This window comes from Triplophysa rosa, linkage group LG22 (genome assembly GCF_024868665.1).
Source record: "Triplophysa rosa linkage group LG22, Trosa_1v2, whole genome shotgun sequence".
In the NCBI taxonomy this organism is placed as follows: Eukaryota; Metazoa; Chordata; class Actinopteri; order Cypriniformes; family Nemacheilidae; genus Triplophysa; species Triplophysa rosa.
The window spans coordinates 8797010-8817051 of NC_079911.1; the positions used below are offsets into that span (position 1 = coordinate 8797010).

The following is a 20042-nucleotide window of genomic DNA, read 5'->3' on the forward strand; positions in this document are numbered from 1 at the left end:
TTCAATCAATGTGCACACAAGTCAAGCATGACTAAGGAATATGAAGACTGTGTCTATTTACAGGAAAATGAAAAATAATATGTTATGTTTTAAATAATAACTAATGTAATTTCTGTTTGTGTTTACCCTTCATATCACAAAATAACCAAAATATTGTCTTTTCACACTAACACAATTGTGTTTTTGCCTAACCCAATCCTCTCAGGAGAACAAACAGTATCACACTTCAAGTTGACTAGTTTTCATTGCAATCTTTCCGAATGTAAATCAAATCAGAGCCGTGGATCTCACTGGTTCCTCTGGAGACTCGTGTTAAATTGATCATTTCACGTTTTACATCTGCAAAACAGTATTGTGAATTCTCCTAGTTATTATAGGCGAGAGAGGGGGAGATTGCCCCCTAGTGTCAGTCAGTTATTACATTACAAAGTGGAGTAAAAATGTTACAAAAATGCAGACCTGTGAAATTCTGATCAAATGTGTGATGTCTTGTGACACTACAATGTGAAATGGATCTTTCTCACAGATCTATTCCTGAAGCATCTCACTTAGTAACTTAGCAAGTTGTGAAGTTATGAAATCACAAAATGGATTTAACATTTCTAGCTAATGAATGTTGATTGGGTTATTCACAATTTATGCAACTTGAACTTTTACTGTTTCGATAAAAAAGTCTATTTGAAATATTGATCCAGATATCTAATCTGTAATATAGTCAAAACTGTATATCCAACTGTGTTGTCATTTTAAATGGCATCATATGCCAATTAGCATATTCATGACACCATTGATTTGCATTCTGTTTACTGTCTGCGCTTTGCATCTGTTGTTTTTCTTTCGTAATCATGTGCTCATGTGTGTTTTAATACATGCAGCCCAATGCCCAATAACGCTCTTACGGTACATATTTTCATCAAAAATGATGTATTTAAGTAGGAAATAGTGACTGAATATGATCCATTAAACTGTGCAGAAAGAATCTCAGAATTGCGAGATTTGTCGCTATATGTGCAAAAGATTTTACATTTTAACGGATTAAAAACTGTATGTACGAATGAAATCTGAACTCCTGTTGATGCAGACCCATATTGCAAACATAATTGTTAAATAAATGTTGAGAATAACCAATTTAACTAGGGCTGTCAAACGATTAATTGCGATTAATCTCATCCAGAATAAAAGTTTGTGTTTGCATAATATATGTCTGTGTACTGTGCATATTAATTTTGTATTCATTAACACAAGAACATACACATATTTAGGAAATATTTAGATGTATTCATTTATATTTACCAATAATTGAAGTTATTTATAAATGTTTATATTTTATAATTTTCCTAAATATATGCATGTATGTGTGTTTTTATGAATTCAAAATTAATATGCGCAGTACACAGACATACATTATGTAAACACAAACTTTTATTCTGGATGCGATTATTGATTCAACGTTACATCAGTTATATTTACTATATGGGGCACATTCATGCCACAAACTTTCATTTTATAAAGTAAAAAGAACAAAATGGGTATTGGCAAAAAGCATCCCCCACCATAAATGATGCATGTAGAAGAATTTTATTTTATTTTAACTACATCATTTACAATTATCTTTATTAATCATCATCAGATTAAGCAACACACACATTTTGAGTAGAGTATAAAATACATTAAATCTCAACACACTTCACCATCATTTTGTCCGCTACAGCAGGCGTCCATCTCTGCAGACAGAGTGACAGACAGCAGATGAATGGGCTGCTGTGACATCTTCATTCTCAGGCAGGTCGGGATCCCAATCAAGTTTCAAGCCGCGTCCCTCGGCACTGTTAATTAAATCAGTCTACACAGGAAAGAGCCCCTCCAGTTCATTCCACTGCCAATGCATCTACCACTGACTGTAATTATTACCCTTTCATTACAGCCAAGCAGATTTCTTCAACATTTCTCTAGCTAGCAATCAAAGAGTTCCTGGAAGAGGCATTGAAGTAAAAGCCATAAAAGATGAGTTCGGGAGTGCTTCTTCAGTCATTTTCAAAGAAAATATGGCACATAGGAGAATTCACTAAACAGTGCCACTTTCGAGCACAATATTTCAGCGTTTTATTCCCCAGGCGCCTGTATGTACATTGTGCATTTATATGTACATTAGATGGGTTATAGATTGTAACTTATTAACAAAGCAGAAAGATTTGTTTAAAAAAGATGTGCACGTTTTTTAGTGACCATGACTGCAGTAGTTCTTTAAAGGAATAGTTCACCCAAATATGAAAATTGTCTTATAAAGTACTTCTCGTTATGCCTTTTCAGATGTATATGACTTTGTTTCTTCAGCTGAATACAATTGAATAAGTTTTTATCAACATGTCATCACATCGATCTGGGATGTTTTTCCCAAAACCATCGTTAGACAACTATAGCCGCAAGTTCCCTCGTTCCAGCATAGTTCAACGATTTAAGTGTTTCCCGAAACAATCGTTCCAACGATCAATCGCAAACAGCATCGCAAAGTTGCGTGGTTGGAATCAGTGTTGGGTAAGTTACTCTGAAAAAGTAATTAACTACTAGTTACTAAATAAATGTTCAATAGTGTAATTAGATTACTGTACAAATTACTCTCTCCAAAAAGTATTTAATTACTTATTGCTAATTACTTTCTATATCCTATATCAACCGTTATTAGTTGTTATTAGTGATTCAAGGATAGACATGAAACAGCTCTTTTAATTCATTCAAATAAATAATATAAAACTACATAAAGTAGTATTATTAACTGATTAAAGTACACAAATGTGAGAATTATACATTAAAGCACGGATTTTAAACTTAGACTTGGAATTTTGATGTCAATTCTACTATTGCACACACAAATATTACACACAGTATTTAGTTTAATTACATCAGAAGTAACTGTAATTAAATTACAGAAAAATTTGAGTAATCCCTTACTTTACACCCAACACTGGTTGGAACTACGGGTCTAGAGCTGTGGTTTGAAGCATAGTTCCTTTTTATTATGACATGTAGACTTACATGCATCATAGTTTGAGCAAACTAAGCAAGCAACATGCCGTGCATTCGATATCCTTACTTTGAGAGCGGCCATATTGAGTGTTGCATTCACTCTCGATTCATAGTAATATCAGTGGCGCAACTAGTTTATATTAGCATTGGTCGTTTACATCTTGGATGGCATGACAATTTTGGTGAACTATTCCTTCAAATGATAAATAATTCATATGCATGCTGTAACCAAGTATGCACAGTATGCCTGCTACTTGGAGAGACTGCTTGGTGAATTGCACTTTGCAATCTGCATTTTTGCATCATGACTGGATTTGTATACTGTGATTCTTTGAGTTTAACATCTTGTGCAAATAAATTATGCTATCGACGCCGGCACAATTCATTCTTAGTGAATGTCGCCCATGTTTTTATCATTTCAAAGATAATATCATGCTGTTTTACATTCGCCTTCCCTTTAACATCAAATTGTCATATTCTGAGGATATGTCATCTAAACTTTGACTAGGGCTGGATCGGGCAGCCATGACGTGGGTCGAGAGAGTGTCAGGGATATAGAAGAAATCACACTCGGCTGAGTGGTCCACTCCATCTTGAGCTCTTTGATTACTCTTGATGACCTCCTCTGGATCATCGTAAACAGCATCGACGTCGCTCTCAGCTATGGGCTCTAGGTCCTGTGGATCTGCGTAAATTGCTTCTGCGCTGATGTTCTTTAATGCATCATTAATTGCTAATTGGTGGATAGAATCACTCAACAAGTCAGTGGAATCTTGTCCGGTCACCGTTTCATCATATTCTCCATCTTCCCGGGGAGTCACGAAAGCAGACTGCGAAATATCAGTGTCGGCCGTGCAAGAGTCTTGAGGAGGTTCAAACTGATGGATAGCTTTTCTCAGGTTTTGCCAGTGTGTGTGAGGGTCTGTGGGGGAAGTTGATTTTGGCTGAGCTTTTGACACTATGGCGTACACCGGTTCCTCATTCTCGCTGTTGGTTTTGATACTTGTCACTTGACACAACGATTGTATCGCATTCAAAGACAAGCTCCTCGTGGAAGCGCTGAGCTTTTTCGATGGATGCTGAACCAGTTGCTGTGATGGACAAGAACGATCTGACGGATTGATGTCATCATATATTCTATCAGTGATTTCTGTGCTTTGGACCTCATGGGTGCTGCCGCTCTGTTTTGCTGCTGAGGTTTTGGGGAGATGCTGGATGGCTTCGCTGACAATGCAAAATATCTGTTCTCCCTGATGGGTCGCAAACTCAAAATTCCCCTCACCGGACTCGCATCTGCGGCCCGCTTCAAAAGAGAAAGACAGCTGAGAAGAAAAAAGGAGAAGAGAAACTTATGATATCTATTTTGAAACCAGATATGTTTTTCCACAATTACTCAAGCGGTGATGAAGACAGGATGCTTATTTCCCACGAGGAAAGCATGCAAATTAAATTCAATGCGGCTACATTAAGAAACGTTTACACAAAATTTACACTTGCACAATGTCTATACTTTGACTCTCACAAACGTGATTTATCTCAAAATATTTTTAAGATGATTTACCGTGTCTTGACCAAACTTTCTGACGTAGCAGTACGGCCATTTAAGGAGCACTTTCTTTGTGTTGGAGTCCTTCAGAAGTAAACAGGCAGGCTGGGCTGTCAGAATATATTTTCCATAAAGATTGCAACGAACAGCAGCCTCTGTACCCACTGCTATGACCACAAACTCTCGAACTGCAAAACAAAAGATCCATCAGGAGTGTTAGAGACACAAAATTATAAAAGCCATCTAGTCAAAATCTTATAAATTCCAAGCAGATATTTTCTTAATACTTTAAAGGGATAGTGCCCCAAAAATGAAAATTCTGTCATCATTTACTTATCATTGCCAACATTTTTCAAAATATCCCTTTTTGTGTTCTGCAAAAGAAAGTCACACGGGTTTGAAATGACAAGAGGGTGAGTAAATGATGACAGAATTCTTATTTTGGGTGAACTATCCCTTTAACCTGTAAATAAAAAGCATTGAGAAAAGTGCAATATATAAAAACCTAAGTCAAAAGGGTGATCAATAACTTTTGATCAATAATCCACATAGCTTTCCTGTAGCTCAGTGGTAAGAGCATGGCGTACGAGCATGGCATCGGGTCTGTCGACCGGGGGATACATGGTCAAGTCTGTCAACCGGGGGGGTGGCATGCATACGTGTCTTCTTCATTCGCGTTATGTGCATTCGCATTTATAATATGTCCGTCTGAGCGGGCCAAGCATCCGTTCCGGCCCCATACGTTAGCGGTCCACCGGGAAAACACCCGGAACACCAGATGGCCAGTCGCCCCTGTCTGCAGGGTCATCAGCGGGGGCCATCTGTCCTTGATGTTTCACTCCTTTAATCCCGGAACATCTCTAGGTGGTGGAGCAGCAGCAGGGACGGGTCTTTCCAGGTCTTTCAAGGCCTTCTGCAGCTTGGGGCCACTGACCCCGAGACTCAAGAAATCCCTGTGCGGAGGTTCCGGTGAAGCCTCTGCAGCCAACCTCCACTAGAAATGTATATGCTCTCCTCCCAGCTTGCGTGCATGCAGATGCAAGCTCTGCATACTTCTCCCTTTTCCTCTCAAACGATGCCTCCATCCTGTCTTCCCATGGCACATTTAATTCGGCCATGATGACCAGATTACAATGTCAGGTCGAAGATATGTCATGACAATCTGCTGTGGGAACTTCAGTTGGCGACCAAGATTGGCTCTCAGGTCTCACTCGCCTCCCGGTAACAACAGGGACCTCTCCCATACGAAGCTGCTTAGCGCCTTCAATGACCTCTGCTAGCTTCCGCAGGACACAGTCGTAACGCCACCCGTACCGGCCCTGAGTCAAAGCAGTCTTGCAGCCAAAGAGTATGTGTTGTAGGCTGGGACTCTGGTGGCCACACAGCTGGCAAATTTCTTTTATGACGCACCAGCGATACAGGTTCTGGGGGCTTGGGAGGGTACCATTCGTAGCCCTGATCAGGAAACGTAACCTTGCTTGGGGCAGCTTCCACAGATCGGCCCATGTGATGGTCCTATTGATTACTGCCTTCCAGGTTGTCCATTTCCCTTGCTGAGATTGGCTCACTGCTCTGACCCTGTAGCTTTCCTCCTCCTCCTTCATGACCTTCTGGACAATCAGCCTTTTCCTCTCTGTCTTTTTGGCTTTGGACCACATGCTGGTTGCTGTTGTCCATCTGAAGCCTGCCCTGCCATGCTTGATTAGTCCCATAACCTCTTGGTGTTTCAGATGAGTTATGGCCTGATGCACCGCTTGTGGTGCTTCCCATTGTCTTCCGGTACGAACACAGGCATTAGAATTTTGTACCACCAGAATGGGAGAGTCTTTCAGCTTGAGCAGCAGCCTCACTTTTTCCAGTTTGTAGCCCGAGATGATGGTTTTCAGGGAAGCCTCAGGGTGTTCTTCCCAAACAGAGCTGAGGTGGACAGGCATCGGGGGAAGGCCAAGCCACTTCCAGATATAGTTATTTGCCTTTGCGTCCATCTTCAGGACTGTCGATGAGGTGAGAAAGCCTCATCGACTTACAGAGAAAGCCATGTGTTTGTATGAAAGGTCAGCGGTTTAGAGCCTTCCCAGGCTTTTCACTGGTTGGTCTTTCAAGCATGGAATCTTCTCACTGACTGAGAAGGAGATGTTGTCCCTCCTGGCTCCTTTCCTGATCGAGAGACTGCATGACTTGGATGATTTTATCTTCATCTATGTGAACAGGTCTTCAAGCCTTTTCAGAAGCCTGTTGGTGCATGCCGCCGTCTGAAGGAGTGTGGTGACATCATCTATATAGCTCCGTAGAGCAGGAAGCCGCTGACCTGACGAGATCTGACTCCTCTAACTATCTGTCTTCCTCCAATAAGTATGACCTCAAACACTGTTGTGAAGAATATGGGAGAGATGGAGCATCTCATGGCTATTCCTTTCTCCACTTGATACCACCCATTTGTAACTTCGGAGGTTGTGTAGCAGACTTGAAGGTTGTCGAAATTGTTGGTTATGAGGGTCTGAATACATGGTGGAATATGAAAGAATTTGAGGGCAAACCTGATGAGCTGGTGGGGGACAGACCCATATGCATTTGCGAGGTCTAGCCACACGACATGGAGATCTGATTTATTAAGCTTGGCTGTCTAAATCTGATCCCAAATCATCACGGAGTGCTCCACGCAGCCTGAAAAATTCTGGGACGCCTGCCTTCTGACAACTGGTGTCAATAATATATTTGGTTGTTAAGTGGTAACTAGTCATGCATTTTGCCATCATCAAGAAAAAGATCTACCCTTCCACATTCAGAAGAGCAATGCCTCTAAAATTGCTGATGTTACAGGAGTCTTTCTCTTTTGGGATGAATACAGTGACTACCGTACACCATGCTGAAGGAATGGCTTTGGTTTTCCAGGCAACACACATCAGCCTCCACAGCAGCTTCAGGACTGTGGGGCAGTTCTTGTAGACTTTGTACGGAACGCCATTTGGTCCGGCTGCTGAAGCGGCTCTGTACCACCTGGCTGACATCAGACCATCTCGGGGAGGTAGTATCAAGCTGTGAGGATGGCTATGGTGGCTGAGGGATGTACCATTGTGAACCGAGGGGACTTTCTCGGAGGCTGTTGCTGGTCTGGGTTTTGATATAGTTTTCCAGCTCCTGCTTGGTTGTATGCAGTGTCCCGGTTTTCTTCTCTTCCAATAGGCTACGGGCATACTTGAATGGGTCCCGGAGGAAGCTGGCCCTTGCTTTTTCCTTTCGACTTCTCCATTTCCTGATCCTCTCTGCTCTCCTGAAGAACCTGGTTCCACAGGTTCTTCAGGCCCTCATTTTCGTGGTCTTTAGCTTTCCTCCACAATTTTCGGAGGCATCTCAGATGAGGGTCTTGCGGGTTCCATCCTTGCTGTTGCTTTGGAAAGACCTAGCTGCGGGGTTGGGAAATGATGTGAATCCACTTGTAGGGGCTGCTCTTGCTCCTTTCCCCTGGGTGCAAATGGTGGGCACCGTAGCACTGTGGTGCTCATCCTGGCTACAGTTCCTCCTTGTCTGACCTGCTGTTACAGTGCAAGCATGCACCTGGGTGTTGTTGCAGCATTTTGCTTTCCCCTGGTGAATTCGCAAACCCTGGTAAGTTGTAACTTTCGTGTTCCGTCCTGTTTGGTTTTTTGGCCCATTTTGCATTCATTTTTTAATTTAATTAATCATGTTCTCTGTAAAAGTGTTTTGCAACAGTGCGCTTGGAAAATTATTAACTAAGAAAATGTTATGTACAGAAGTACATTCACGCATTTGGCATACGCTTTTTCCCAAAGCGACTTACATTGCATTATCCTATACATTTGTTTCTAAGTATGTGCAATCCCCTGGGATCGAACCTATGACTTTGGCGTTGTTAGCACCATGCTCTTACCACTGAGCTACAGGAAAGCTTAGAAGTAATTATTATAATGCAGTATGCATAGAGGTGATTTTGGTCTGAATAAAATAGACCTTGTGGGCAATTTAATAACCCTTTATTTAACTTCTTAACAAAGCCAGGGAGATTTTTAGTGCTGCCTTAACAAAATCATGAGAAAGGTTTTGCATTTGGGCTGTGCCAAAGTGAATTGTGGGAAATGTAGTCCTGTTGCACAAGCCTGTGACCTCACAAACCAGCTAAAAAATCACCCAGCGTACCTTATATCAACAGTACATCAAATGCATATAAACTGAATTGCACTGTTAACATTTACTATTATTATTCAGAATTATTGAAATATTCTGTTTCAAATATTAATGTGTTTTCAGTTCTCTTTCAATACTATATGACACACCCCAAATCAGAAAATTAGGGCTTAAAGGGATAGTTCACCCGAAAAAGAAAATCCACTCATCATTTATACACCCTCACCAAAATATCTTCTTTTGTGTTCCACAGAAGAAAGAGTCATATACAGGTTTTAAACGACATCAGGGTGAAAAAAAATACAGAAATGTGTTGTTGGGTGAGCTATCCTAGACTAAAGAAAGCCTTGGGTTTCCTACTGGTACAGTAATTAATGAATGACTTAATGTTGGCATTCATGTGCGCTCAACTCATAATCTGATTATTCTGACATGACTTGAACGCAGCATGAAGTCAATAGAGTACCTTTAAATATTTGCATCTGCTTCCAATATCCTACCCTTCCATCAGCCAGAATATAATCGGCAGTACGTTTTATCATTTTCGTCACTGAAACATATAGTGGAGTTGCACCGAAAGTCAGCAGGGAACACGATCCACTGCCTTTTCTCTGAAGATAGCTTTGAAATTCAAAACTGGATGTCCACAGGAGCAGAGGAAAGTCAGAGAAGGCAGTCCTGTCTAACTTTAGACTTTGTTCCTTGGCAAATTGTTCACAGCTGTCATTTTCCGAGCCTCTTCCTCCTCGCGCTACATCTTCCTGGATGAAACAAGCTCTCAGACTGCTGGCTTGTTGCCCTGGGAAGCCTCACCCATGACCGCGGATGTCAGATTTATTTGTTTCTCCCGCTCATGCTCGTTTGCAGCATCGCTCGGGGGGAGAGCTGCACGCCGCCATGCGCGCGTCTCCTGCAATCTGGAGATACAGGCAGTACGAGGCACGACTCGCTGACTCACTGGACGTTATTGTGCTATTGTTAGTGTCACGTGTGAAACTTTTTATTTAGAGAGAGAAACTGTATGCTGATTATTATTGTAGTTTGCACTTTTATCACATTTTCATTCGTTCTTCCATCTTTTATTTTTAGTAGCATTTGCTTTTTTTACAATATTCTTGTAGATGAGGTTGTGGGCTCGATTCCCAGGGAACACACATACTGATAAAATGTATACCTTGAATGCAGCATAACTTTGGATAAAAGCATCTTCCAAATACATAAATTAAAATGTAAAGCTATTTTCAAAAATGCTTTGAGCTGCCAACATAGGCAGCATTTTAATCATCTAGAACGCCCTTGATTTTAATAACGCTGTTGTCAGTTTTTTTACTTTGGAAAAAAATAACTTCTTGAACATGCCCCTTCTGTTCTATTTACACATTTAATCTGTACTTTGGAACAAAGGAGGACGAAACAATTACTTTTATGTGTTCATTTCTGGTAAATTGACTTTCAAGGGTGTCTGAAGAGATCTTGCGAGTGTTAATCAGCAGCGGGTCACTGATTGTCGGGTCACTGGTTAAAAACAGTCTTAAAGACCTTTGTTCATCAGTACATCACACAGATCAGAAAAGATGATACAATAATTAGCTGTGTGTTTTGTAGGGTAGCAAAATTGTGCATGTGCATGAGTCATGCAATGAAAACCGTACTATTTGGGCTCGACAACTGATTAAGTGCACTACATGAAAAATTTGCTATGGAGTGTTTTGCAGCTTAAGGATATTCGTTCAAAATAAATTCCTATGGTTATTTAATTTAAATAATGTTTGATTTGATGGTGTATTTTGTTATACTATGCATGCAACATGATATTCTAAAATATGCAGCAAAGGATGTGTTTGCAGGGGAATTAATATAATCCAACAACATGAAACACCGAACAGGAGCAACACAAAAAAAACAACACATTAAATTCCATCAATAACCAACACTAGACAACGGCTACATAGGGGTATTCATACACTTGGGAATCAGGAAAATAAGGAACACCGGAAACACTAGAGCAGGTCAACGATAAACAGAAATACAAAAGAACATGGATCGGACTACAACAGGAAATGACATAATACCAAATACCAGTTACAAAATAAAAGACATGCAGGTGCATGACAATACATATGTTGATGCCTTTACATGTTTTTACCTTTTTCATACGAAAAATATTATTAAGATTATGTGTCAATATTTCTAAAACATATATTTATATTAATATTTCCTGTTGACATACAAAATAAACGACATGACCACAAATCACAAACAGGTACATGACAATACAGTACACGTTCATGCATTTTTTTTTACATTTTTAAAATATATATGTCAATAACATTATAAAAATGATGTGTCCGTGTTTCCAAAAATACATTTTATGTTAGTTCTATTGATATTTCCTATTAATCTTTTATATTAGCTGTATTCATTTCCTATTTCTAATTTTTTGTTTTATTTATGTATGACAAGATTTATTAAGTTGACCATATTAAAGAGACTGTAAATGTACTATGTTATGTAATAATTTATTTTTTATTATGTATAGAAAGTCATATTGTTGATTCTAGACTATTCATACACCCCTACACCCCCAACATACACACAAAACAAGTTAAGAAAACACTTAAAAGAAGAACACATATTTCTATTTATATAGCTTTAGTTGGCACAATGCTGTTTATTTTATCCATTTATTTCTAATAAAGAAAGACCTCCTTTTCAAAATAGAAATCGCCCCTGTTTAATGGTCTTTACATTTCTGTCTTTCTTCCGCAACAACAACCATTAAGCCAATTTCCAACAATGCATGGTTAAAAAATCTGCACTAATTAGTTTTCTGTTTGTGTTTCATGTTTTAAGCTCACAGAGCTATCAAAGAAACGCTGGAAACCGCAGCAGCACCAGAGGTATTATTACAGACCACCTCAAGGCCAGTGTGAAGTTCACCTCGATGTGAAACGATGATACTTGCATTAATAAGATGCTTTGAGATTCCAGGTTATTTGGGGACTGCACATTGAATTCTGCAGATGAGTCTGGGGCGTCTCGCTAAGGTAAGGCAAGATAAATGTATTCCTGCGAGCTGCTGATAGTATCTCTACTCTCAAACTATAGATCAGAGACAGAAAGCAACTACTTCCTTCCGATCTGGCGCATATGTTCACATAGTAAGCATCTCTAGGCTGGAAATAGACCACAGAAATAGACCAAAACTACTACACTTGTTTTGATACCCCAGAACAGCACTTTTTGTATCAAACCCCCCTCATCTGATGCATCTGTTTTAAATCTTTGTCGTTCATCTTTGTGTACACATACCAAAATTAAAATCTCTTCACAACTTTTTTTTCCATTTTTATTGTGACATAAATGAATACGTATTTCTCATTTGTAACATCATGTGATTTAAGTTGATTGGACTGCCAAGAGATATCCTTAAATAATATGTGTTGTTTTCTATACTTGTTTCAATATAATAGGTCATGTCTAGTATACTGCACAGTATGCAGTATCATGCAAGTAATCTTTACCAAACATGATACAAAGTTTCTGATGACAGCCATCTCATACTTTGCGTAAACTGGTAACCATGCACCATTCAAAAATGTTTACATAACCACTTCGAAACATTTAAAGTTGAAGATGAATAAATAATTTAGGTTGTTTAAAGAGTTATGTAAACCATAAACCATACAAACAAAAAAAGCTGCCTGAAAGAAATTCGGTGCCTAATAGAAGGTGCTTTGTTAATCTTGAGATTCCACTTGCTCTCAGTTTATTTTCTGAAGTCAAGCTTTTTCCACACACATCATACACCACCCAAAACCATACGACGCAAAACATTCTTGCTCGTCCAATCAAATCTGTCAGAGAGTGGTTGCAATCCAATTATCCCTAAACTGCTGCGAGCCTGACCTCTGGCTGGTATCTTTAAACTCACCATCACATTGGATTTAGGAGAGAGGCAGCTAGACTGAAATGCATTTCAAGTTTGTTGACAACTATATTGAGCTCCCCCACCCAAAAAAAGAAACGAAAATAAAGAAATTCTTAATATCCAAAGAAAAACAGACATTTTGTTGAGTGCACATGAAGAGATGAGGATATATAATCACTTCACATTCAGAGCATGATGTGCAATTAATTCACAGCTACAAGGACATTGCAACCTTTTTAGTGTTGTGTAAAGTCATTAACATATTCTTGCATAAAGGATTGCATTGAATGGGTTACATGGTCTGAATAGTCTTTGGTTCACACTAGAGTCTCCAGACTGCAACAGTTCGTATTCATGAAGAAGTCAGGCACTACTTGTTTGTGGCAGTGGCATGAGGACAGCAAAATGAGGATGTGATGTTTCACCGCTCAAAAATAGACTTGCCCTGAACTTTACAGTTCAATAGCTGGTTTTCAGTTAAACTAAACCACCACTTTGTCTGCATGTGAAGCTTTAAAACGCTTTTAACACTCTGCTGGGGTATTTCACCCACAAAGCAGAAGTTGAAGCTCCTCTCTAGGCCAACTGCTCATTTCAGCTATATGAACTCTACCAAAATGAACTGCACACAAACAATAGAGCTTTGCGAACCTGTCCCCAAGTTTTGTATGATATTAGCCTCGTCCATTCCACGTAAGCCTGTGGTTTTCCTTGTGCTTCTATTTGTATCTATGCAAATACGTGAAAGTGTGAATGCAAGCTCATGGGAAGTTTGTATGTGTATTAAAAAAAACTGTGGATCTGCAACTTCATAAAACTTTGACCAACAGAGATCCAAATTTCACACATTGGCTTTAAGCTTAAAAGTGTCTTTTTTTATTTGGGAGCCAAGTAGAAAGTTCAACCTGATTCTCATGAGAATTCATAACTATTTTACGAGGTGGCTTATTCATATGAATTTGTGCATTGTGAATTGTACAAAAACGTATAATTACTAGAAAAAAGGAATACTGATCCCCACACCTACCCCCCCCCCTAATTGTAACGTCACTGGCGTGAAAGCAAATCGTACTGGAATGTATTAATGAGAACGTGCAAATTCATATAGCCAAAATTAGCCACATCTTGAAATAGTTACGTTTTTGCCATTAGATTGGGTTGAAAAGTTTGCAAAGTGATGCTAGATTAATTAAACAAAACAAAACAAAAATTGAATGTGGGGCTGCATATAAAAATATTTTTCATGTTTTCATATTTAAATTGTATATAAGTTATGGTTTTTTGAAAAGGTCTCCCGGAAGTTAAGTTTGGGCCACATAATGTTTGTTTATGTTGTTGCCGCTGAAACTGTCTATAGAATAGTAATAGCACTCTTTTTGAGGTATAAGTCACAAAGTGCACTTTCTATTTTCGTATTGACATTTATTCAAATCTTAAACCCTGTTTGCTTGCCTGATCAACCGTCACTAAAAACTTTCCAAACATCAAATAGAGGACACATATGAGGGTCCTTACCACGCTGAAAACATACCTTACAAAAGTTGTGCCCCTTCAATGATACACATGGGCCAATAAAATGTCTTCAGCGAGATGAAAAGGAAAAAGCAGGAAGTCAATAGGAAGTCGCCTTGGGTGAATCTGAGGACAGCTTGCATCCCTCTGCTTCATTTCATTTGTCGTCGCCCCTGAATGCGCTCTCTCTATACATACACCTGAAAACAGTGTCCCCTCGTTTCTGTCCTTTAATGGAATCAAGGTTGGCCACCTGTGGCCCAAATGGGCAGTTTGACTTAGGCCCGAGGTTTCACTTGAAAAAGAGCCTGTTCGACCTTGCAATAGGACAAACTAAAATAGCATCTCTCTCTCTGTCCCTCCACTGTCCCTCCAATATTACCTGTGACCGTAAGACGATTCAAAGTGATTTTCAACAATATGAATAAACTAGGAGGAGAATTAATTTAAATTACATTACATACTGTATATATCATGCCATCCTAATCCTTGCTAAATACCACACACAATTTGCCATTTATTTATTTAGGAATTGCGCAACTGTCATCATTTACACATCCTCGAGTTGTTCCAAACCTGTATGAATTTTATTGTTCTGCTGAACACTAAGACTGATATTTGGAAGAATGTTGGTTACCAAACAGTTGTGGGAAAGTATTTTTAAAACAAAGGTTAAAATTTTGAAAACAATTTTAGATTTGATGGGTAACCAGTTTAATGAAATAAGGGTAGGCGAGATATGATCGAACCTCCGTCAGCAACCTAGCAGCAGCAATCTGGACCCCTGTAAGCGCATTATAGAAGACTGATTTATACCATAGTAAATTGAATTATAGTAATCGAAACGAGATAAAACAAACAAGTGAATGATCTGTTCAAACTGTTTGTTAGAAAGTAGAGATTTGATCGACGCCGTAAGTGGAAGAAGCGTGATTTGACCACTGCACTAATTTGTTTCTCAAAACCAAGGTTGCAGTCGACACCAAGATTTTTAGCACAAGATGTAAAATAAGAGGAGATGGCCAAATTGAGGGGCATAGTCTTCATATGACTTTACACCAAACAAAATGATTACAGTTTTATTTTCATTAAGCACTAAGAAATTCTGCTTTAACCATGGTTGTAGTTCTTTCAAACAGTGCAGCAGAGGTCCTAAGGATTCCTTGCTTTTATGTTGCCAGGGAAAATAAAGCTGAGTATTATCCGCGTACAGGTGGAAAGAAACTCCATTCTCGAAGATAGCACCCATCAGAAACATAAATATAGAAAATAAAACGGGGGTTAGGATTGAGCCCTGAGGCACCCCATTAGCAGGTGGGTGTGAGGATGAACTGTGTTGGCCAATACAGACACAAAAACTCCAATTTGTTAAAAAAGTTTGAAACCATTCAACACCGTTCCCCCTAGCCCCACACAACTCTCCAGCCTAGAAATCAGGATTTTGAGGTCAACCGTGTTAAATGCAGAACTTAAGTCTAAAAGCACCAAAGCCACAGCATTCCCTTTATCTGTTTCTGATAGAATATAATTTACAACTTTTAAAAGTGCAGTTTCCGTGCTGTGTTTAGACTTAAAACCTGATTGGAATTTTCATATCATATGTGATTGCAACTGAGTCAACACAATTTTCTCAAGAATCTTAGAGAGAAATGGCAGGTTCGATATAGGCCTGAAATTATTCAGATTTGAAAAATCAAGATTGGGCCTCTTTATTAAGGGAGTTACTGTAGCTGATTTTAAGCAGTCAGGAACAACCCCGTTAGTTAAACTAAGATTAAGAAGCGATACATGATCATATCCAATGGTATTAAAAATCTGAAATCTAGGTCGAATGATATCTCGTAAAGATGAAGTTGATTTCAGATGTTCAACAATGTCTTTACAAGATTCAAACGAAATAGGCTGAAAATCATTCCATAGCATCGGCTCACTTGATGACTCAAATTGAACAAAATTCCCCAGGGACAGGTTTGATCTCAGTTGAACAATTTTCTCATTAAAAATGTACAAAATTGCTCACACAACGATATAGAAGAATCAGGAAAAATGTTGAAAGAGGGGCTGAGCACAGAATTGACAGATCAACATGAGACAACATCAAACATCAACAACATCAAAACTCAACAGAGAAATGATTACCAAGGTAGGGAAAAACTACTATAGCAGTCAGTGGTGCCCCAGAACTGTTTGGTTTCCCACATTCTTCAAAATATCTTAATTTGTGTTCAACAGAACAAAGAAATGTATACAGGTTTGGAACAACTTGAGGGTGAGTAAATGATGACATGAATTTCCTTTTTGGGTGACTATTTTATTTTCATTTCAGCATATTTTAATTTTTAATTTAATTGTTTATTTTACTATTGTATTTATTTATTTTATTTATTTTATTTATTCTATTTATATCTATTTATTTATGTATTTATTTATTTTACTATTTTATTTATCTATTTATTTATTGACAGCTGTGCACTTGATTTTAGAGCTGTATTTATAATTCCTCTGCCACTCAAAACACAGAAACACAAATGGACCACTCCCCTGAACTGCCATTTGTCAGACAAATAAATGACCCCGCCCCCAGGTTAAAGGAGCAATGTTGAGATTTTAGCAGCATCTAACAGTGGGGGCAAGTTTTTGAAATTGGTTCCAAGTATCACGGGTTGATAATTATTCCTTTTTTACAATCCGGTTCCGAGTGAAAAACATTGTAAAATAGCAAAAGAATGTAATTTCATCATGTTAGCGTGACCTTACCACTGTCTGCTGTGTCATAGAGGGAGTTTTCCTGCATTTCTCTGTAACCGCTCACAGGTTCAGAGAGGTTCCCACTCTGTCTTTGTAATCTTTGCTCAATCTGTGTGTCCTGAAAAACATACAGTGGTTTTAACCCACTCATGATCATCACTTTCATCATGTCATGTAGTAACTGAATGTGACCTACTGGGAACGCCTGCTCGCAGAGGCACTTGATCCACTCCTCTGCTTCTGGTTGGTGGGCTGCAAACACGTACAGTTTGTCTGTGGTTTCCAGCAAGAAAGTGGCACAGTCTTTGGGGCAGTCGTCCATCTCTTTTTCTGATATCCTGATACATTCTCTCAGCCTGATCACCTGTTTGTAGTCGGGTTTGCGTCTGCTAGATCCTTCCTTAACGGACATATGTTTGTGCTCGTAGAGCTCCAGCCGCGCCACACTGCGCCTGCCCTCCGCCACCAACACGCACCACACCTTCCTCCACCTCTGAGAGATGGCATGCACATTATAGTCTGTAATGCGTGTAACATATAGTCTACCGCAAATTTATAACTCATATAATGTACATTTACATTTAAACATTTGGCAGACGCTTTTATCCAAAGCGACTTACATTGCATTGTACTATACATTTTTTGTTTCTGACTATGTGCAATTCCCCTGGGATTGAACCCATGACCGTGGCGTTGCTGGCGCCATGCTCTTACCACTGAGCCACAGGAAAGCTGTAAGTATCAATGGCTTTGCATTTAAAAACAAGTTGCAAACCAAATGGTCTGTGCAGAAACAAAATAAATGAAAACAATCTTTTATTTGCCTATTTGTTGTTGTTACTAAGTGGATCTAATCTAATCATTTTTAGTGAATGTATGTATGAAGTCAATTCGCACACAGATGAAGTAACTAGTGTATAGACTAACAGTTGTCACAAGTGTCTAAATGTGTTTGTCTTCATGTAGTTTATGGTATAATTTAAAACCAAACAAACATATTTTTTTTATCTTTTATGCTTGTACTGTGTTTCATTAAAATAAAAGTCACTTGGGTTGATCTTTTGTTCTCTAATGGCGTGGCATTCACATTATAAAGTGGAACTTCAGTGTTCAAATACTTCTTGAACACACACTGTTTAAGATTTGAAAATAAAAATCAATAGATAGATATAATGTATATACGGTTCATTATACAACCATAGTGGAAAATATCCCTAGTTTAATTACTCTTCAAAGACATCTGTTTGAAGTTAACTTTAAGCAGCCATTATAAATGACCTTCTCTCAGTTAAGTAATTACAAAAGTAAAAAAAGTGACTTAAGAAAAGTTTTCGTTCTTAGAAAAGCATGAGATAACATTGATATTATAATACACATACATATGCAGGGCATAAGCAATGCTTTACCTTGAAATCTTGTATTCTTCATCATCAAAAACACTTTTGTAAAAAAAAAATGTATCCTTACTTCGCAAAGACCCATATCCAAAATTTTTGTCTGAAAATTGTTTCTTATTATTTATTGCATCAGTACACTTTGATTTCTTCTGCAAACCGCAACATAAGAGACATTATTAATAAAGATAAATTAAAAACAGTGGAGATGCTTGAAAATTACTTTTTCATCCAAGCATGACATCATTTTACGTATTTACTTTCTATTTTGTGTTGACTGTGGTCAGTAAACTGTACGACAGTTACAGTAACGGCAGCTTCGTACTTTATGACCTCAGTGCATCGTTGCATGCCGAATTGTCAACCAGTCAACTTTTTAAATTTTTTTTATTACAAAAAAATTGTTAATTGTGTAAAAACCTGTACATTCTGAAACTCAAGGAGTCTCACCTTTCCGAAGCGCTTCTGGTGGAGGTAAAGCTTCCCATTTCTCCTGATGTCCTCCTCCATAGTTCGTCAGCTGGACTTTATTTCAATTTATCTCACTTTCTTGTCTTTGGTTTTTGCTTTTAACCTATTTGCTTGCTAAGATGCATTGCTGTGGCACTTGTTGTGAATGGCCTATAAGCTACTTCTGTCAGTCTTACTTCCTGTCTCAAATGAAGTCTAAATCTGTCACTTGGAGAAGTCAGATGAGTGGGTGTGTGTCTGCACGGCTGCGGTAGGCTCGGTTTCCTATGTGTACGATTCTTCCTGTTTGACACTATTTACGTGGGGAAGGCTGCATCTCGTCTGTACAATGTGTGGATGTTTTAACATCCTACTATTTCCACAAAATCAATCACATGATCAGGAGGATATAGTCCTCATGTCTTACAGTGGTGAATACTGAATGCTGTGCAGATGAAGGTGCATCATTGAATCAGCCTAAAATTAGTTTAACATGCAAATGACCTTTGAAACATTAACCTTTTCCAGAGGTGTATGAATGCTTCACGGAGCATGCAAAGTGTGCGTATGTCATATCTGATGTTATTCTTTATTTAGTTTATTATACTGGAGAGATTGTGCAGACGTGTTTATCAAATGTACGTCTGTACACACTATTCATGTGAAAGACAGTCAGGAAACTGTCTGATGTGAAGTGGATGTCAACTGCACACATTAGGTACAAGGTTTTGAGCATGCATCTAGTGCCCCTTTGTGACCATTAGGGGTTATTACAGCACTTACCAACATGCAATTATATTATAAATAAGTCTTTAATATCCATTTAGACTAGATGATAATATAACTCTTGTTTAGAAAATTTTGTGTTGTCAGAAAGCTTAATATAGCTTATTTATAGCTTTTATTTAATAGAAGGATCTAGTTGTGACAATCTGCCCCTATAGTGTAACAACATGTTTTTGGGCTATGTTGCAAAGGTGCAGTGTGTTAAATAAACTTGACCAATCTAACTAATCTGAATTAATCTATCAGAGGAGTTCAAGGCACATCTCTTTCTATTTTGAAAGGTATGACTTTGTATCCATGTATTAGAAGTTCCTCAATGGTAGTTGCAAAACTGGTAAGAGTCGTTCTGAGTCAGTGTGATAAAACCATTACAATAATAAGGAACATAAACTCGTGAGTGAAAAAGCACCTAATCCTGCTCAACTCTCTTTCACTTCAGTGAACATTTTAAATGAGCTGTTCATGGCTCAGCTCATTCAGAGTGAAACTTCCACAAGCTGTGGATCTT

At 38.6% G+C, this 20042-nt stretch overlaps 1 protein-coding gene across 1 annotated transcript; it reads right to left on the bottom strand.

Moving 5' to 3' along the window:
• Positions 1-1509: 1509 nt before the first annotated feature.
• On the bottom strand, positions 1510-18941 carry LOC130545640 (docking protein 5). Its single transcript, XM_057320264.1, has 5 exons — positions 18749-18941; positions 17101-17397; positions 16914-17022; positions 4586-4758; positions 1510-4346 (listed from the first exon to the last, which is right to left on the bottom strand). The coding sequence occupies exons 1-5, from the start codon at positions 18806-18808 to the stop codon at positions 3465-3467; spliced, it is 1521 nt and encodes a 506-aa protein (XP_057176247.1). The 5' UTR covers positions 18809-18941; the 3' UTR covers positions 1510-3464.
• Between the last annotated feature and the right edge of the window lie 1101 nt (positions 18942-20042).